The 21,362-nt window shown below is 42.8% G+C and overlaps 1 protein-coding gene across 2 annotated transcripts in view; it reads left to right on the forward strand.

The window, feature by feature from the left end:
* The first annotated feature begins 378 nt into the window (after nt 1-378).
* The window catches only part of CDCA7L (cell division cycle associated 7 like), a 49,548-nt gene continuing 28,564 nt past the window's right edge, over nt 379-21,362 (forward strand). For both annotated transcript variants that reach the window (XM_029233958.1, XM_029233959.1), the window contains exon 1: nt 379-515. In XM_029233958.1, the coding sequence (XP_029089791.1) occupies nt 492-515 (24 nt within the window). In that variant the 5' untranslated portion in view covers nt 379-491. The remainder of the gene's footprint in view (nt 516-21,362) is intronic.

Here is a 21,362-nt window from a genome sequence, read left to right on the forward strand (position 1 = left end):
CGCAGAGGCTCTGCGCTCCAGGGTACTACCTGGAACAAACCCTGCAAAGATTCGGCGGGCGCCGCAGCCGGGCGTGCCAGCAGGAGGCTGCGCCGGGACTGCCCCCTCTCATTTCTCCCGCGCAAAACCGGGCCGGACGGCTCCACTCCCTCCCTCCACTGCAGGGGGGAGCCCGGCGCCCCCAGATTGGCAGCCACCCCGGGCGGCTCCCAGCTGCAGCCCCTCTTGCGCCGCCTGCAAAGCGAAGTTCACCGGTCGCGAAGTTTGGGTCCTGTAAGAGGAGCCTCGAGGGCTGGCGCCGCGGCGCCGAGTGGGCGGCGCGGGGCGCTCCCCCTGTCCCGGGCGCCGAGTGCGCCCCTCCCCCGGCCCTCTGGAGCTCCGGGCGGAGCGAGCGCGCTGCGCGGCCGCGGGCGACCTCCGTGCGCGGCCCCGTGGCGAGCGAGGCTCCCGTGGCCGCGTGCTGGGTGGAGGCCGGAGCCCAGCGGGGAAGAATGGAGTTGGCGACTGGCTCGCAGGTGAGGATCTGGCCGCCCGCCGCAGCCCGGACGCACCCTCGGCCTGCCTTCCCTTTGCGCTTGGCCCTGCGCCCCGCCTTGGGCTGGAAACGTGGCCCTCGGCTGCCGCGTTGTGGTCCGGGCGCGCCCAGTCCCGCCGACGCCGGAGCGGGCACGCCCCGCAGGTGTGTGCGGTGTTTACGGTTGTGCCACCTGGAGCGGAGAGGCCGGGTGCCGCCGCACGCGGGCGCTCGCCGCTGGCCCGGGTGGGGCCTCGGGGTAGTCCGCTGGGTCGCTGCGGCCGCGAGCCCCGGGAGCGGATGAACTCTAGGGCAGTGCCGGCGGGGAGGCCGCAGCGGCGCAGCGACTGCGTTTGCGGTGCTCGTGGGACTGGGGGAGGGGGAAGCTTTTTCGGTGCGCGCCCCCCACTTTCTCCGGCATTGGCATGGAGATGAGTTTAAGTGTGATATTCTAAAAAAGCATAGTCGAGAGTCGGGCCAATTCAACTTGGATAATAGGGTTTAAAAAGTGTTGATTTTGTATTTCTTCTAGAACTTTTGGAAATGTTTTTAAAGAAATGTAACCGTTTGGGGGAACTGGCAGCGTTATTAGACCAGGTTAAAAAACAAAAAGCCCCAAGCTCCCAAACCATGTATACAGCACCACCGCAGGTACCCATTATGGTTTTAACTAGGTCTTAAAAATCTCATTAACAAGCTCCCCAAAATTACAATGGGTGGTGGGAAGTGGACTTAGCTTCAGTTTTCTTTTTTACTTTTTAAAAGCGCTTTTCTCTACTTTCTAGTAATGAATATACATAATTTATGCAGAGGTAAGCAATAAAAACTTTTTCAAACGAACTAAAAATAAACCTTTTAGAAAGGAAGCAGCTTGTAGGAGCCCCAGAGATGCTTTGTATGAGGGTTGGGTTTTTTCTTGCTTTTGTGAGCGCTTCTGACTCACTGCTTCCACCGTACCTTTGGCTGGTGTTTATCTCCTTTCTCCACCTGGGTGCTGGGCATCCGCAGGATTTGGGAGACGTGAAGCGACCGGGGCCCAGCTGCCCAGCTGCCGGGGTGGCCGGTGGTGCCTGAGCCCGTGACGCTGTCACCTGCCTGGGTCTGGCGGCACATTAGAGACCAAGCCACTAATGGTCGCTTTGGCCATTTGGTGATTTCTGGAAGGCTTCCTGAAAGTGGACACTTGAGAAAAATCTATTGTGGATGTTTAAGAGAAAGAGTATTTTTTGAATTTCTCCAATTAAGTGAGGTATTAAAAGCAAGGAAAACAAACTCAAGAAGTGATGGGACAGGCTTAGTTATTGTTTTTGTTTTTGCCACTGACATTTACCATATAATTAGTATCCTAGGCTTTTAGGAGGTTTGGGTTTCTCCAGGATTTGAACCCTTCTGGAAGGAGCTTGTGAATTTCATCCGTAAATGTATCTTGATGATGTATCATTCCTGAAACATGTTGTTCTGGTGGTGCTGCGTCACCCACTACTTACATACACAGTTCCTGCTCAAGAAATTTTAAATGGGGCTTCCCTGGTGGCGCAGTGGTTGAGAGTCCGCCTGCCGATGCAGGGGACACGGGTTTGTGCCCCGGTCTGGGAAGATCCCACATGCCGCGGAGCGGCTGGGCCCGTGAGCCATGGCCGCTGAGCCTGCGCGTCCGGAGCCTGTGCTCTGCAACGGGAGAGACCACAACAGTGAGAGGCCCGCGTACCGCAAAAAAAAAAAAAAAAAAGAAATTTAAAATGTCCCAGAATGTTTAGTTGGAAGTTCGTGTGGTTCTTCTCTGTACCTCAGCCTTATGCATAAAGCAGTGTGATGAGTGGCCTGAAGCGGCATGAGTGCACACTGAAGGAAGGCTCAGCCCAGTGTGCAGTGGGTTTTAATCTAACGCCTACAGCAGATATAATTTCCATCCCTTGTAAGGTATAGAGCTGGAAGGGGCTTTAGTAAACCCGCTTAGGCCCGATGTTATGAGTAAAGGGAACTAGGCAGGGAGGAAACAAGAAATTCGTTTCAACTCTGAACTCCTTTCTAGCCTCTGCTTTTCTGCAGCCTCAACAGTGTGTCGGATTTGATGTCCTCTGACAGTGATCACACCTCCCCTGGGCTCTAGTCCTTGTTGGGCTGACCACTGTGTCTTTGTGCTTTTGTATTGAATGATAGGAATAATGGCCAGCAGAGATGAGGGGATGGTCCCTTACTGAGAGCGCTCAGCAGTGAAGCTTGCAGGAGCTGGAGGATGGGACTGCCTCAGCTTCCTAGCAGAGAGGCTGGGAGGTCCTGAATGTCAGTGTAGTCCTTTTACTGTCTTCTACTGCTAGGGTGCAGGTTGGACCCTTAGAGAAGGAAATGATGCTAAATGTTCTCGTGAATATGCATGGAACATGCTGTTTGGAGGAGAAAAGGCATTTTTCTGATAGTTACCTCACAGCCACAGAGTGTACCCATCTGATCCTGTGGCTTAAAATGTGTGCCCTGGGCTTCTCTGGTGGCGCAGTGGTTGAGAGTCCGCCTGCCAATGCAGGGGACACGGGTTCGTGCCCCGGTCCGGGAAGATCCCACATGCCGCGGAGCGGCTGGGCCTGTGAGCCATGGCCACTGAGCCTGCGTGTGAGAGGCCCGCGTACCGCAAAAAAATAAAAATAAAAAAATGTGTGCCCAGAGCCCCAGAAACTGGTCACAGAGGGGGGTCATTTGTGACTTCTTAGAAGGCCAGCACATTCGTCGTTTTGATGTACTGCTGACCTCCCATCCATAAAAGAGCTGAATTCTCAGTGATCAGGAGAAACCTCAGATAGCACAGCAATTCCGATCTGGTCAGGTACACAGGACAGAAAACCGTAAGATACTTATGTGACTTAAAACAGTTTAGGAACAGTACAGTAAGTTAACAAAAAAGTTCAATAAAGCCATTCGAATAGAGTAGTCTAGGCGTCCTAGTTTTACATCGCCCTTGAGAGTTCTCTGTTACTCTCTTCGAGCTATAGTTTAGACTTTTTACGTCCAAGATACAGTTTTGTTTTGTAAAGGACATAGCTTTATGCATCAAAGTGGAATTGATGCAGGCTACTTGGGGAGGGATTGAGGTAAGAAAATATTTTGGGGACCATTTCCTTTTCCTTTTGAAAAGCAGTGGTTTGTGAATGTTTTTAAACAGGACCATTCAGAGGCACAGTAGGCATCTCGCTGAAGTTAACGTGCACGATAGTTTTCTTCCATAGTGGTAAATGCCAGCACCCCGTGTATAGTGCAAAAATAGGTTGTGGAGTCTCACAGTGAAAGGGACCAGAATTTTAGTTCAAGTAGCTGATGGCTTCCTGCCTGTTCTTCTTCATGATCATCAGCTTATGCCAGAAGGCCCCCTGACTGGGTTAGTCCATTTGTCAGATGTCCTTTCAGCACCTACTGTGTGCTAGATATTATGTCAGTTATGGTGGAAGAAACAAAGACAGAAAACGCTGTTCGTTCCCCAGCCCCCCGCCATCAGAGGTCACCCTGGAACTCCTTGCCTCTTCTGCCTTTGCCAGAGCTCAGCTGGCTCCTGCCCTGAGCTATAGGGACCTAGGTGGCCTTGGGTTTTGGGGATGGGAGAAGACCTTAAGAGTCATCCTTCCCCAGCCCCCCAACCCGCCCCGCATCCTCCAAGGAAGGGAAACGATCAATTCCTTTTAAAAGTCATGCTGTCCTAGGTACTTAATATTAACAGATTTAATCCTCACTGTAGTTCTCTGAAGTAGGTTGTATTATCTGCATTTTAAAGATAAGCCTAATAGAGTGATTTGCTCAGGGCAGCCTGGCAAGGAAGGAGCTGAGCCAGAATTCTGTCTCCAGAGCCGGGGCTTGACTCTTGCTGCTAGAATCACCAGGTCTTGGCAGGTCACACAACTTTCGCTGAAATGTTGTGAGGCTAGAAATCCTTCCTCAACTTACGTTGCCATTGAGATAAGCAAGGACACACCAAGTTTAACCAACTATTTAAATAGAAGGGGATGTCAGCGCTTTGGGGTTTTCTTACGATACCTTTACCCCTCCTTTTAAAGAGAGGGGCTGGGGCGTTAGCAGCAGCTGGTCTGGTTCTTTTTAAGGAACTGGACAAGTTATGCTTTGAGTAGGATTCTTTGGATGCTGTTTGTAAAAGTCAGCTTGGGAATATGAATAAGATCCACACAGTTTTTACATAGGAATGACTTTTAGATGAATTTTGTATTGTGCAGGTAATACGCTGTTCATAGAAGCTGAAAAGGAAACAAAAATTGAACTATTCTACGTCTCTACTCCCTGGGCATCATTTTCTAGACATTTTCCGTTCAGTGTTTGCCTGTGTCCAAGTCACCATTTTTGGTTAACTCTTATAGTATGATTGCTGTTTGAATTCTGCTTTCTTTAGCACTGTCAGTACTATTTTTCTGAGTAGCTTGGAGGTCTTTATGGTTTTCATTTTCAATGACTGTATAATGTTTCATTCAGCTGTGTACTTTATGTTGAAAAGTTTTAAATTATTAACAAATAAATTTAAGAAACTTTGCAATGAATGTCTTGGGGTGGTACATACCTTATGCCCTGTGTTGAAGTCAATACTGTTTTTAATTGCTGTTTCCCTGTTCTGTACTTACTATCTAGTAGAATGTGCGTGATTTTCAATAGATGGGAACCTCTCACGTATTTTTTTCCTAAGGCATTTCCCCATTTGTTTTGCTGTATTAGCTGAGAGAAGGCACTTTTTGCCCAGGTTAGAATCAGGACTCATGAAAACTAACCTGAAATAATGACTGTTTTCGTCCTGAACTTAGAGCCCCTAAGTTAAGCTTTCTTTGGTCTTGCTTATTTCAACTATAAATCATGTTCTAGATGGCATTCCCGAAAATGTGTGTTCATTGAAGTTCGGATGTCCAAAGTTCAGACAGTAGATTCACTCATTATAAAGTGGTTACTGAGAGCTAAAAAAAAAGAAACTATTTCTTCATGTGGGTGCTGGTTATAATGGGTAGGTGCAGTTTGTAAAACTTCACCAAGCTCTGCACTTAAGATCTAGGCATGTTCTGGTTGCATGTTGCACTTAAAACGTTAACAAAGTAGCGTATCGAATACCAAAGTAGGAAGTACGAGGTCTGAGGACTGTGCTTCTGCAGAGCCCAGGCTACCAGGTGTGTGGTGACACCTTCCCAGGTGTCTCGTGTCCTGCCAGTTGAACCCATATCCTCAGGGCTGGACGTGGTCCAGGGGTCCCTCCCCACAAACCCCCTCTCCCGTTCCCCCAAACCCTCCATAGCAGCAGCACTGCTGTGTGGGCAGCCCCCCATATTTAAGCTCTGCTACTGAAGGATCCTATGGACCTGGTGAGTGCCTCGCATTTGTGAGTGAGCTCTGGCCTTTGAGTCTTTTGGCACAAGGCCTGGCCCTCCCTCAGCTGCCTGCTGGTAGAACTCCTCCTCTGTTAGGGGGGCCCAGGATTTACCCCAGGGCAATGGTTGATCACCCGAAATCACGTGGCAGGCCAAAGTGATAATTATCCCTGTGTGTGAAGGGCCTGGCGTATCATAGCTGTTAAAAGTTTGTTGAATTTTTTAAGAAAGATGGTTTAGGGTTGTCAATGTATAGTGAGTGCAGGCATGAGTTATGACAAGCTGGAGCAGGGCTTCTGGCAATTTTCACTTGGACTAACTAATGGTGGAGGCCAGTTTGTACCTGTTCCAGAGGCCTGGAGGTGTGCAGTCCCACCCTGCCTGTGCAGGAGATTTTCTCATTAATCTCCAGTTTTGTCTTTAAAAGTCATGCCTATTCCGTGATACATTTTTATTTGTTTTAATACAAAAATGCTATTTTAAACTATTCTTGGGGGAAAAAAGTCTCCTCCCCTGTCCCACCTGTGGTTCTGAGAGCCCTCAGGCTGTCACTGAGCTCCCCAGCTTAAGGAATGGAACTGCCAAGTATAGAATTTAGCAAACAAACCTTTAATAAACACTGAAAGAGGAAAGATATCCCCTTGACCTGTCCCCCACCCCACACTATCTTTTCCCTTAAAGCTCCGTGACTCTGAGGGTGTTTAAGATGGGGGGAAACTTTCACTGATACTGAATTCCCTAAGAATATTTTTTAATGCAAAATGGCTAGTGCCCTTTATTTTGTTCTCCATTAGCATTGGTTTAAAATGGAAAGTTAAGAAAAATACATTTAACTATCATCTTTTTTTTAATTTTAATTTTTTATTGAAGTATAGTTGTTTTAAAGTGTTGTGTTAGTTTCTGAGGTACAGCAAAAGTGATTCAGTTATACGTATATATATTCTTTTTCATATCTTTTTCCACTATGGTTTATTATAGGATACTGAATATAGTTCCCCGTGATGAACAGTAGGACCTTGTTGTTTATCTGTTTTATATACATTTTATTATATATATTTTCATATAATATTTGCCAATCCCAAACTCTTAATTTATCCTTCCCCCACCACCCCTTTTCCCCTTTGGTAACCATAAGTTTGTTTTCTATGTCTGTGAGTTTGTTTCTGTTTTGTAAATAAGTTCATTTATGTCATATTTTAAATTCCACGTAAAAATGATATCATGGTATTTGTGTTTTTCTAACTTACTTCACTTAGTATGATAATCTCTAGGTCCATCCATGTTGCTGCAAATGGCATTATTTCATTCTTTTTTATGGCTGAGTAATATTCCATTGTATATATGTACCATACTTTATCTGTTCATCTGTTGATGGACGTTTAGGTTGTTTCTATGTTTTGGTTATTGTGAATAGTGCTGCTATGAACATAGAGATGCATGTATCTTTTTGAATTATAGTTTTGTCCAGATATATGCCCAGGAGTGGGATTGCTGGATCATATGGTAATTCTATTCTTAGTTTTCTGAGGAACTTCCATACTGTTTTCCATAGTGGCTGCACCAGTTTACATTCCTGCCTACCAACAGTGTAGGAGGGTTCCCTTTTCTCCACACCCTCTCCAGCATTAGTTATTTGCAGACTTTTTAAAGATGGGCATTCTGACCAGTGTGAGGTGACAACCTCTCTGTAGTTTTTTTTTTTTTTGTGGTACGCAGGCCTCTCGCTGTTGTGGCCTCCCCCGTTGCGGAGCACAGGCTTCGGACGCGCAGGCCCAGCGGCCATGGCTCACAGGCCTAGCCACTCCGCAGCATGTGGGATCTTCCCAGACCGGGGCACGAACCCGTGTCCCCTGCATCGGCAGGCGGACTCCCAACCACTGCGCCACCAGGGAAGCCCTCACTGTAGTTTTGATTTGCATTTCTCTAACAGTTACCGATGCTGAGCATGTTTTCATGTGCCTGTTGGCCATCTGCATGTCTTCGTTGGTGAAATGTCTATTTAGGTCTTCTGCCCATTTTTTGATTGGGTTGTTTGTTTTTTTGATATTGAGCTATATGATCTGTTATTATATTTTGGAAATTAGACCCTTGTCGGTCACATCATTTGCAAATATTTTCTCCCATTGTGTAGTCTGTCTTATCGTTTTCTTCATGGTTTCTTTTGCTGTGCAAAAGCTTACAAGATTATTTAGGTCCCATGTGTTTAATTTTTTTTCATTTGTTTTTTCATTTAATTTTTTTAATTTATTTTTTTAACATCTTTATTGGAGTATAATTGTTTACAATGGTGTGTTAGTTTCTGCTTTAAAACTAGTGAATCAGCTGTACATATACATATATCCCCATATCTCCTCCCTCTTGCATCTTCCTACCACCCTCCTATCCCACCCCTGTAGGTGGTCACGAAGCGCCAAGCTGATCTCCCTGTGCTATGCTGCTGCTTCCCACTAGCTATCTATTTTACACTTGGTAGTGTATATATGTCCATGCCTCTCTCTCACTTTGTACTAGCTTACCCTTCCCCCTCCCCGTGTCCTCGAGTCCATTCTCCATGCCTGCGTCTTTATTCCTGTCCTGCCCCTATTTTCTTAAGAACCACTGTTTTTTTAAGATTCCATATATATGTGTTAACATACTGTATTTGTTTTTCTGTTTCTGACTTACTTCACTCTGTATGACAGATTCTGGGTCCATCCACCTCACTACAAATAACTCAGTTTCATTTCTTTTTATGGCTGAGTAATAGTCCATTGTATATATGTGCCACATCTTCTTTATCCAGTCATCTGTCAGTGGACACTTAGGTTGCTTCCATGTCCTGGCTTTTGTAAATAGAGCTGTAATGAACACTGTGGTACATGTCTCTTTTTGAATTATGGTTTTCTCAGGGTATATGCCCAGTAGTGGGATTGCAGGGTTGTATGGTAGTTCTATTTGTAGTTTTTTAAGGAACCTCCATACTGTTCTCTATAGTGGCTGTATCAGTTTACATTCCCACCAGCAGTGCAACAGGGTTCCCTTTTTTCCACACCCTCTCCAGCTTTTATTGTTTGTAGATTTTTTGATGGTGGCCATTCTGACCGGTGTCAGGTGATACCTCATTGTAGTTTTGATTTGCATTTCTCTAATGATCAGTTATGTTGAGCATCCTTTCATGTGTTTGTTGGCAATCTGTATCTCTTCTTTGGAGAAATGTCTATTGAGGTCTTCTGCCCATTTTTGGATTAGGTTGGTTTTTTCATATTGAGCTGCATAAGCTGCTTGTAAATTTTGGAGATTAGTCCTTTGTTTGCAACCCTCCCATTCTGAGGGTTGTCTTTTTGTCTTGTTTATGGTTACCTTTGCTATGCAAAAGCTTTTAAGTTTCATTAGGTCCCATTTGTTTGTTTTTATTTTTATTTCCATTTCTCTAGGAGGTGGTTCCAAAAGGATCTTGCTGTTATTTATGTCATGGAGTGTTCTGCCTGTGTTTTCCTCTAAGAGTTTTGTAGTGTCTGACCTTACATTTAGGTCTTTAATCCGTTTTGAATTTATTTTTGTGTATGGTGTTAGGGAGTGTTCTAATTTCATTCTTTTACATGTAGCTGTCCAGTTTTCCCAGCACCACTTATTGAAGAGGCTGTCTTTTCTCCATTGTATATTCTTGCCTCCTTTATCAAAGATAAGGTGACCATGTGAGCATGGGTTTATCTCTGGGCTTTCTCTCCTGTTCCACTGATCTATATTTCTGTTTTTGTGCCAGTACCATACTGTCTTGATTACTGTAGCATTGTAGTATAGTCTAAAGTCAGGGAGCGTGATTTCTCCGGCTCTGTTTTTCTTTCTCAAGATTGTTTTGGCTATTTGGGGTTTTTTGTGTTTCCATACAAATTGTGAAATTTTTTTGTTCCTCTTCTGTGAAAAATGCCATTGGTAGTTTGATAGGGATTGCATCGAATCTGTAGCTAGCTTTCTGTAGTATAGTCATTTTCACAACATGGACTCTTCTAATCAAAGAACATGGTATATCTCTCCATCTGTTTGTATCTTTAATTTCTTTCATCAGTGTTTTATGGTTTTCTGCGTACAGGTCTTCTGCCTCCTTAGGTAGGTTTATTCCTAGGTATTTTATTCTTTTTGTCGTAATGGTAAATGGAAGTGTTTCCTTAATTTCTTTTTCAGATTTTTCATCATTAGTGTATAGGAATGCCAGAGATTTCTGTGCGTTAATTTTGTATTCTGCTACTTCATAAATTCATTGATTAGCTCCAGTAGTTTTCTGGTAGCATCTTTAGGATTGTCTATGTATAGTATCATGTCATCTGCAAACAGTGATAGTTTTACTTCTTCTTTTCCGATTTGGATTCCTTTTATTTCTTTTTCCTCTCTGCTGTGGCTAAAACTTCTAAAACTGTGTTGAATAATAGTGGTGAGAGTGGGCATCCTTGTCTTGTTCCTGATATTAGTGGAAATGATTTCAGTGTTTCACCATTGAGAACGATGTTGGCTGTTGGTTTGTCATATACGGCCTTTATTATGTTGAGGTAAGTTCCCTCTATGCCTACTTTCTGGAGGGTTTTTATCATAAATTGGTGATGAATTATATCGAAAGCTTTTTCTGCATTTATTGAGATCATCATCTGGTTTTTCTCTTTCAGTTTGTTATTATGGTTTATCACGTTGATTAATTTGCATATATTGAGGAATTCTTGCATTCCTGGGATAAACCCCTGTTGATCATGGTGTTGATCCTTTTAATGTGCTGTTGGATTCTGTTTGCTAGTATTTTGTTGAGGATTTTTGCATCTGTGTTCATCAGTGTTATTGGCCTGTAGTTTTCTTTTTTTGTGACATCTTTGTCTGGTTTTGTTATCAGGGTGATGGTGGCCTCGTAGAATGAGTTTGGGAGTGTTCCTCTGCTATATTTTGGAAGAGTTTGAAAAGGATGGGTGTTAGCTCTTCTCTAAATGTTTGATAGAATTCGCCTGTGAAGCCATCTGGTCCTGGGCTTGTGTTTGTTGGAAGATTTTAATCACAGTCTCAATTTCAGTGCTTGTGGTTGGTCTGTTCATATTTTCTATTTCTTCCTATTTCAGTCTCGGAAGGTTATGCTTTTATAAGAATCTGTCCATTTCTTCCAGGTTGTACATTTTATTGGCATAGAGTTGCTTGTAGTAATCTCTCATGATCCTTTGTATTTCTGCAGTGTCAGTTGTTACTTCTCCTTTTTCATTTCTAATTCTATTGATTTCAGTCTTCTCCCTTTTTTTCTTGATGAGTCTGGCTAATGGTTTATCAATTTTGTTTATCTTCTCAAAGAACCAGCTTTTAGTTTTTTTGATCTTTGCTATCGTTTCCTTCATTCCTTTTTCATTTATTTCTGATCTGATATTTATGATTTCTTTCCTTCTGATAACTTCGGGGGTTTTTTGTTCTTCTTTCTCTGCTTGCTTTAAGTGTAAGGTTAGGTTGTTTATTTGAGATGTTTCTTGAGGTAGGATTGTATTGCTATAAAGTTCCCTCTTAGAACTGCTTTTGCTGCATCCCATAGGTTTTGGGTGGTCGTGTTTTCATTGTCATTGGGTTTTAGGCATTTATTGATTTCCTCTTTGATTTCTTCAGTGATTTCTTGGTTATTTGGTAGCCATGTGTTTGTATTTTTTACAGATTTTTTTCCTGTAATTGGTACCTAGTCTTATAGCGTTGTGGTCGGAAAAGATACTTGATACGATTTCAGTTTTCGTAAATTTACCAAGACTTGATTTGTGACCCAAGATGATCTGATCTATCCTGGAGAATGTTCCATGAACACTTGAGAAGAAAGTGTATTCTGTTTTTGGATGGAATGTCCTGTAAGTATCAGTTAAGTCCATCTTGTTTAATGGACCATTTAAAGCTTGTGTTTCCTTATTTATTTTCACTTTGGATGATCTGTCCATTGGTGAAAGTCGGGTCTTAAAGTCCCCTACTATGATTGTGTTACTGTCGATTTCCCCTTTTATGGCTGTTAGCATTTGCCTTATGTATTGAGGTGCTCCTATGTTGGGTGCATAAATATTTACAATTGTTATATTTTCTTTTTTGATTGATCTCTTGATCATTGTGTAGTGCCCTTCTTTGTTTCTTGTAGTAGTCTTTATTTTAAAGTCTGTTTTGTCTGATATGAGTATTGCTACTCCAGCTTTCTTTTGATTTCCATTTGCCTGGAATATCTTTTTCCATCCCTTCACTTTCAGTCTGTATGTGTCCCTAGGTCTGAAATGGGTCTCTCGTAGACAGCATATATACGGGTCTTGTTGTATCCATTCAGCCAGTCTGTGTTGTTTAGTTGGAACATTTAATCCATTTACATTTAAGGTAGTTATTGATATGTATGTTCCTATTACCATTTTCTTAATTGTTTTGTGTTTGTTATTGTAGGTCTTTTTCTTCTCTTGTGTTTCCTTAGCCTAGAGAAGTTCCTTTAGCGTTTGTTGTAACACTGGTTTGGTGGTGCTAAATTCTCTCAGCTTTTGCTTGTCTGTAAAGGTTTTAATTTCTCCGTCAAATCTGACTGAGGTCCTTGCTGGGTAGAGTAATCTTGGTTGTAGATTTTTCCCTTTCATCACTTTAAATATGTCCTGCCACTCCCTTCTGGCTTGCAGAGTTTCTGCTGAAAGATCAGCTATTAACCGTATGGGGATTCCCTTCTATGTTATTTGCTGCTTTTTCCTTGCTGCTTTTAATATTTTTTCTTTGTATTTAATTTTTGATAGTTTGATTAATATGTGTCTTGGCGTGTTTCTCCTTGCATTTATCCTGTATGGGACTCTCTGCGCTTTCTGGACTTGATTGATTATTTCCTTTCCCATATTAGGGAAGTTTCAACTGTAATCTCTTCTAATATTTTCTCAGTCCCTTTCTTTTTTTCTTCTTCTTCTGGGACCTCCTATAATTCGAATTTTGGTGCGTTCAATGTTGTCCCAGAGGTCTCTGAGACTGTTCTCAATTCTTTTCATTGTTTTTCCTTTATTGTGCTTTGTGGTAGTTATTTCCACTATTTTATCTTTCAGGTCACTTATCCGTTCTTCTTCCTCAGTTATTCTGCTATTGATTCCTTGTAGAGAAACTTTCATTTCTTTTATTGTGTTGTTCATCATTGTTTGTGTTTGCTCTTTAGTTCTTTTAGGTCCTTGTTAAAAGTTTCTTGTATTTTCTCCATTCTATTTCCAAGATTTTGGATCATATTTACTATCATTACTCTGAATTCTTTTTCAGGTAGACTGCCTGTTTCCTCTTCATTTGTTTGATCTGGTGGGTTTTTACCTTGTTCCTTCATCTGCTATATATTTCTGTCTTCTCATTTTGCTTATCTTACTGTGTTTGGGGTCTCCTTTTTGCAGGCTGCAGGTTCCTAGTTCCCGTTGTTTTTGGTGTCTGTCCCCAGTGGCTAAGGTTGGTTCAGTGGGTTGTGTAGGCTTCCCGGTGGAGGGGACTGGTGCCTGTGTTTTCGTGGATGAGGCTGGATCTTGTCTTTCTGGTGGGCAGGGTCACATCTGGTGGTGTGTTTTGGGTTGTCTGTGACCTTATTATGATTTTAGGCAGTCTCTCCGCTGTGTAGGGTTGTGTTCCTGTCTTGGTAGTTGTTTGGCATAGGGTGTCCAGCACTGTAGCTTGCTGGTTGTTCAGTGGGGCTGGGCCTTAGCATTGAGATGGAGATCTCTGGGAGAGCTTTCGCCATTTGATATTACGTGGAGCCAGGAGGTCTCTGGTGGACCAGTGTCCTGAACTCAGCTCTCCCACCTCAGTGGCTCAGGCCTGACACCTGGCCGGAGCCCCAAGACCCTGTCAGCCACACGGCTCAGAAGAAAAGGGAGAAAAAATAAAATAAAATAAACAAATTATTTAAATAAAATTTTTTAAGTATTATTAAAAATAAAAAAGTAAAAGAGTAATAAAAAAAAGAAAAAGAAAGAAGAGAGCAACCAAACCTAGAAACAAATCCACCAATGATAACAAGTACTAAAAACTATACTAAAAAAAAAAAAAAGGACAGATAGAATCCTAGGACAGATGGTAAAAGCAAAGCTATACAGACAGAATCACACAAAGAAACATACACACTCACAAAAAGAGAAAAAGAAAAAGAAAAAATATATATGTATATTAAAAATAAAAAGGAAGACAGCAACCAAGTCAATAAACAAATCTACCATTGATAATAAGCTCTAAATACTAAACTAAGGTAAACATAGGACCAGAAGCAAACTAGATGCAGAAAGCAAACCCCAAGTCTACAGTTGCTCCCAAAGTCCACCGCCTCAGTTTGGGATGATTCGTTGTCTATTCAGGTATTCCACAGATGCAGGGTACATCCAGTTGACTGTGGAGATTTAAGCCACTGCTCCTGAGGCTGCTGGGAGGAATTTCCCTTTCTCTTCTTTGTTCGCACAGCTCCCGGGGTTCAGCTTTGGATTTGGCCCCGCCTCTGCTTGTAGGTCGCCTGAGGGCGTCTGTTCCCCACCCAGACTGGACGGGGTTAAAGGAGCAGCTGATTCGGGGGCTCTGGCTCACTCAGGCCGGAGGGAGGGAGGGGTATGGAGTGCGGGGCTAGCCTGTGGCGGCAGAGGCCGGCGTGACGTTGCACCAGCCTGAGGCGCGCCGTGTTCTCCCGGGGAAGCTGTCCCTGGATCACGGGACCCTGGCAGTGGCGGGCTGCACAGGCTCCTGGGAGGGGACGTGTGGAGAGTGACCTGTGCTCGCACACAGGCTTCTTGGTGGCTGCAGCAGCAGCCTTAGCATCTCATGCCCGTCTCTGGGGTCCGCGCTGAGAGCCGTGGCTCGTGCCCCTCTCTGGAGCTCGTTTAGGCGGTGCTCTGAACCCCTTCTCCTTGCACACCCTGAAACAATGGTCTCTTGCCTCTTAGGCAGGTCTAGACTTTTCCTGGACTCCCTCCTGTCTAGCTGTGGTGCACTAACCCCCTTCAGGCTGTGTTCACGCAGCCAACCTCAGTCCTCTCTCTGGGATCCGACCTCCAAAGCCCAAGCCTCAGCTCCTATCCCCCGCCCGCCCCGGCGGGTGAGCAGAGAAGCCTCTCAGGCTGGTGAGTGCTGGTTGGCACTGATCCTCTGTGTGGGGATCTCTCAGCTTTGCCCTCCGTACCCCTGTTGCTGCGCTCTCCTCCGTGGCTCCGAAGCTTCCCCCTTCCACCCGCAGTCTCCGCCCGCGAAGGGGCTTCTAGTGTGTGGAAACTTTTCCTCCTTCACAGCTCCCTCCCACTGGTGCAGGTCCCGTCCCTATTCTTTTGTGTCTTTTTTTTCTTTTGCCCTACCCAGGTACGTGGGGAGTTTCTTGCCTTTTGGGAGATCAGGTCTTCTGCCAGCGTTCAGTAGGTGTTCTGTAGGAGTTGTTCCACATGTAGATGTATTTCTGTTGTATTTGTGGGGAGGAAGGTGATCTCCACGTCTTACTCCTCTGCCATCTTGAAGGTTCCTCCTCAGCTCTCCCCATTTGTTTATTTTTGCTTTTATTTCTATAACTTTGTGGGACTGAGTTAAGAAAACTTTACTACGATTTGCAGAGAATGTTTTGCCTATTTTCATTTCTAGGAGTTTTATGTTGTCATGTTTTATATTTAAGTCTTTACGCCATTTTGAGTTTATTTTTGTGTATGGTGTGATGGTGTGTTTTAACTTCATTGATTTACATGTAGCTGTCCAGCTTTCCCAGCACCAATTGCTGAAGAGACTGTGTTTTCTCCATTGTATGTTCTTTCCTCCTTTGTTGAAGATTAATTGACCATAGATGTGTGGGTTTATTTCTGGGCTCTCTATTCTCTTCCACTGATCCATATTTCTGTTTTTGTGCCAATACTGTGCTGCTGAAAATCATTGTTTATTCTTAATTCTCTGTTTTTTTCTCACAATTGGTCCCAGGCATTTTTTATTGGGGGATTTAAAAAAATTAAAATAGTTGAAGCCAATGGGGTCTCATCCGGCCTTTCTCACACGTGCCCATGGCCTCTTACAGAAGGCTTTCCTTACCTGACTTAAAAAGAAAAACAAAAGAACACCTCATTCTCTTTTCCCACACTGACAGCTTCAAAAACTCACTGAAAAGAGCATCTAGTTGTCCTCATGACCTTTATGGTAGCAAGTGGATCCTCTTCCCTGACTGTAATTAGGAGCTAAGAAAGGATACACTCTTAGGAGTGTGTACATTCACTGTGGCACAAAGCCAGGAGCCAAGTGGTGTTGGCAGCCTGCACGGGCCAGCATCCCAGGGATTGTTTGGCGTGTTTTCCACTAGCAGGGCAGAAGTGTGTCAAGAGGATCCCTGTATAAAGGCTTCCGGAGCTGGGCTGTGGGATGAAGAGTTTTCCCCCTCATCCCTCAAAAGTGTGAAGATCTGTTCAGTACTTGTCTGCATTGAGCACAGGGACACTAGCCTTCCCTGAAAGATGATGTTCCCTCTGCCTTGAGGTTCTCCAGACTCCTGCTTCCACCTGTGAATTTCCTGCAAGTCCTCTAGGCTGACTTTGTCCCACAGCTGTGTGGACGTGGCCAACCTCGAGGCTCTTAGAATTCTTCCTGACCATCACCAAATGTCTGGGTCAGGTGCCCTCCTGGGCTGACCTCCCTGTTTGTATTTATCGCACCACATTGAAACTGACTATAGAGTGTGTCACCCCACCGTTATGACTCATTGCTCATCGGATCCCTTAGCATGGTGCCCGGCACATGTTGGTACAATTATACTCTGTAATCGCTTTGAATAATGAACATTGACATAGCGTCTTCTACTTCACAGGATGCTTTTCAGTAATAGTTTGGAAGCCGTCAGAGCTCTGTACAAATAGTCTTATTCTTTTCCTTCTGGGTAAATGGGAGGAGTGCACTTTCCTGGCCCCTGAGACAGGCAACGCTACTTGATGTGCTCTGGCTGATGACATTTGAGCAGAAGTGTTGTGTGTCATGTCCAGGTGGAATCCTTTAAAACCAGTGCATCATCTACCCCGTCTCCCTCGCCCTGCTTCTGCCTCTGCCTGTATTCCCGGTGGTGGAAGTTCTGTCACCTTGGGTCCTGTGTGAGGACAGTGTGGAGTGGTTCATCGGGCTGGCCCGGGACAAACCTGTCATATGAACAAGAAGGAAGCCTTTCTTGCTGTAGACCGTTCAGACTTCGAGTTGTTTGCTGCTGCTTTATAACCTGCCCTGTCCTGACAGACACGCAAAGGCACACGTATTTCAATTTGGATTCACTCTGGTTGTCAACTGAGTGAACTGGGGTCGTGGTGGTAATAGAAGTATGTGGGCTTCTTTTGGCTTGTCGTTGTGCGGTGGGGGGAATATGCCTGTTATTAAGTGGTTCAGAGTTCAGGGATGTTAAGTGCCCTGTGGCAGGCGGGGCAGGAGAGTCCCACAGGAAGAAGCCACCAAAATGTCAATAGCAGCTTGTAGAAAAACATAGAGCAGACTAGTCTGGTTGGATAATCAGTCTTTTAGAGTACAAAGAAATCTTAACATTGGCTTCACATTTCCTGTCTGCTGACCTTTCTGGAAAAGGAAATTACCCAGAACTTTCCAAGTGGTTTGGCTCACTTCCCTACCAGGACCTCTGCCAAAACTTCTGTTCCTTGGCTACCCTTCTGAATAACTATTCTAAACCCTAGACACAGACACGTCTATAAATTTCTTCCCACTTATATTTTCTCTTTTAAAAATAGCATTGATTTTTTTTCTTCTGCTTTTCTTATTGTGGTAGAATGTACATAACATAAATTTTACTATGTTAACCATTTTCAAGTGTATAATTCAGCGACATTAAGTACAGTCACATTGTTATACAACCATCACTGCTGTTCATATCCAGAGCTTTTTCGTCATCCTGAACTGAAACTCTATTCCCGTTAAACAATGTGCTTGGTTCCTCCTTCCCCCCAGCCTCTAGTAACCACCATTCTACTTTCTGTCTATATGAATTTGACTATTCTAAGTACCTCTTATAACTGGAGTCATACAATATTTGTCCTTTCATGTCTGATGTTTTTCACTTAGCATAATGTTTTCAAGATTTATCTATATTCAAAGATATATCAGAATTTCATTCTTTTTGAAAGCTTAATAATAATCCATTGTGCGTGTGTATGTGTATATATGTGTGTGTATATATATATATATATATATATATATATATATAAATGTATACACATACACACACACACACCACATTTTGTTCATCCATTCATCCATCCATGGACATCTGGGCTGTTTCTACCTGTTGGCTATCATTAATAATGCTGCTATAAACATTGGTATAAAATATGTTTGAATCGCTGCTTTCCATACTTTTGGGCATATACCTAAAAGTGGAATTGCTGGATTGTATGGTAATTCTGTGTTTAAATTTTTTGGGAACTATCATATTGTTTACCACAGTGGCTGCACCGTTTTACATTCCTACTAACAGTGCACACATGTTCCAGTTTCTCTGCGTACTCACCAACACTTATTTTCTATTTTTTTGATAATGACCATCCTTATGGGTGTGAAGTGATATCTCATTGTGGTTTTGATTTACATTTCCCTAAAGATTAGTGATGTTGAGCATCTTTTCGGCTGTTTTCTGGCCATCTGCATATATTTGGAGAACTGTTGTTCAAGTCCTTTGTTCATTTTTAAATTGGATTGTTTGTTTTGCTGTTGTTGAGCTGTATAAGTTCTTTGCATATTCTGGATATTAACCCTTTTTCATATAAATGATTTACAAGTATTTTCTCCCATTCTCTAGGTTGCCTTTTTCATTCTCTTGGTAGTGTCCTTTGGTGCAGAAAAGTTTTTAATTTTGATGAAGTCCGATTTATTTTTTTCCTGTTGTTGTCTCTGCCTTTGGTGTCATGTCCAAGTAATCATTGCTAAATCCAGTGTCATAAATTTTCCCTTCTATGTTTTCTTCCAAGAAAGAAAAGAGTTTTTATAGTTTTAGCTCTTACATTTAGGTGTTTGATGCATTCTGAGTATTTTGTAGATGGTGTAAGGTGAGGATCCAACTTCATTCTTTGCATGTGGAATCCAGTTTTTCCAGCATCATTTGTTGAAAAGATTGTCCTTTCCCCATTGAACAGTCTTGGCATCTTTGTCAAAAATGATTTGACCATCTAGTCAAAAATCATTTCACCATCTAGTCAAGGGTTTATTTCTGGGCTCTCTATTCTATTGCACTGATATAAATATCTGTCTTTATGCTACGACCATACTGTTTGGGGTAGTGTAGCTTTGTAGTAAAATTTTTTTTTTTTTTTTTTTGCGGTACGTGGGCCTCTCACTGTTGTGGCCTCTTCCGCTGCAGAGCACAGGCTCCGGACGCGCAGGCTCAGCGGCCATGGCTCACGGGCCCAGCCGCTCTGCGGCATGTGGGATCTTCCCGGACTGGGGCACAAACCCGTGTCCCCTGCATCGGCAGGCAGACTCTCAACCACTGCGCCACCAGGGAAGCCCTGTAGTAAATATTTAGATCAGTAAGTGTGAGTCCTCCAATGAGGTTCTTCATTTTGAAGATTGTTTTGATTTTTCAGGGCCCCTTGAGATTCCACATGAATTTTAAGAAGAGCTTGTTTATTTTTGCAAACAAATGTTACTGTGATTTTGATGAGGATTGCACTGGCTATATAAATAGCTTTGGGTAGTACTGTCATCTAAACAATATTAAGTCTCCCAGTCTATGAACACGTGATGTCTTTCCATTTATTTATGTCATCAGTAATTTCATTTAGTGATGTTGTATAGTTTTCAGTGTATAAATCTTTAGCCTTGTGGCCCAAGATAATTCCTAAGGGTTTTTTGTTGTTGGTTTTTTTTTTTGATGCTCTTATAAATGGAATTGTTTTCTTAATTTCCTTTTCGGATTGTTCATTGTTAGTGTATAGAAATGCTGCTGATTTGTATTCAGTTCGTTAATTAGTGCTAACAGTTTTTGTGGACGCTTTAGGATTTTCTACATAGATGGTCATGTCACCTGCCAATAGATAATTTTACTGCCTTCTTTCCAATTCAGATGCCTTTTATTTTTGTTGTATAATGCTCTGATTAGAACTTCAAATGCTGTGTTGAATAGAAGTGGTGAAATTGGGTGTCCTTGTCCTGTTCTGGATCTTAGGGGAAAGCTTTCAGTCTTTCACCATTGAGTATGATATTAGTTGTGGGGTTGGTGATTGTTGAGTTTTTTTAAAACCATGAAAGTGTTTTGAATTTTGTCAAATGCTTTTCCTGCATCAGTTGAGTTTTTTTTTCTTTCATCAGGTTAATGTAGTGCATTACTTTGATCAATTTTCATATGTTGAATGATGCTGCATTCCAGAAGTATATCCCACTAGGTCATCTTGTATAGTCCTTTTACTGTGCTGCTGAATTTGGTTTGCTAGTATTTTGTTGAGGATTTTTGCATCATAAGGGATATTGCTTTGTACTTCTCTTGTAGGTTATTTGTCTGGCTTTGCTGTGAGGGTAAACAAATTTACAATGATACTGGGTTTTATATTTGTTTATGTATTCACCTTTACCTGAAAGCTTTGTATTTTGTATGGCTTTGAGTTACTGTCCTTTCATTTCAACCTGAAGGACTGCCTTTAGGATTTCTTGTGGGCAGGTCTAGTAGTAATGAAGTCTCTCAGTTTTTGTTTATCTGGTAATGTCTTAATTTCCGCCTCATTTTTGAAGGACACTTTTCCAGATACTGGATTCTTGGTTGACAGTTTTTACTTCCAGCACCTTGAATATGTCATTCCACTGCCTTCTGCCCTCCAAAGTTTCTGCTGAGCAATTAGTTGGTAATCTTATTGAGGATCCCTGTTGTTAGGCGTTGCTTTTCTCTTGCTGCTTTCAACATTCTCTTTTCTTTCAGCAGTTTGATTAAAATGTGCCTCAGTGTGGATCTCTTGGGTTTATCCTCCTTGGCATTTCTATAATTCATGTTTTTCATCAAATTTGGGGAATTTTTTTGCCATTATTTTGTCAAATCTCTGATTCTTCTGCCTCATCATCAATCTGATTTTGTACTCCTCTAGGGAAATGTTCAATTTAGTTATTACATTTTCTCCAAAATTTCTATTTCTTTTCCTTTTTATAATGTATGTCTCTTTATTGATATCATCCTTTTGCTTATAAATCATTCTCTTGATTTACCCTAGCTCTTTGTGTTTTCTCTTTGCTCTTTGAGCATATTTAAGGCAGTTGCCTTTGTCTAGTGAGTCCCCAGTCTGTGCTTCCTTAGGGACATCTGTTTCTACCTATTATTTTGTTCCTTTCAATTTTGTTTCTTTGTATGCCTTTGCTCTTTGTCAGAAGTTGGGTATTTGAGAAACTGCCACCTTTTCCAGTGTTTGAAGACTGGCTGTATGCCAGGAAAACCATTCAGTGATTGGCTGGCCATGCTCCGAGTCCAGAAGCGTAAGGTTTTCTTGCATCTTTTTTGAGAATGTATCTGTTGGGCCTGTGTGTGGCTTTCTCAATTCTCCCATATACACAGCTTCTTTTGAATGTCTTAATTTCCCAAG

This window comes from Monodon monoceros, unplaced genomic scaffold, assembly GCF_005190385.1.
Source record: "Monodon monoceros isolate NGI ecotype Baffin Bay Population unplaced genomic scaffold, NGI_Narwhal_1 Super_Scaffold_2, whole genome shotgun sequence".
Lineage (NCBI taxonomy): Eukaryota > Metazoa > Chordata > Mammalia > Artiodactyla > Monodontidae > Monodon > Monodon monoceros.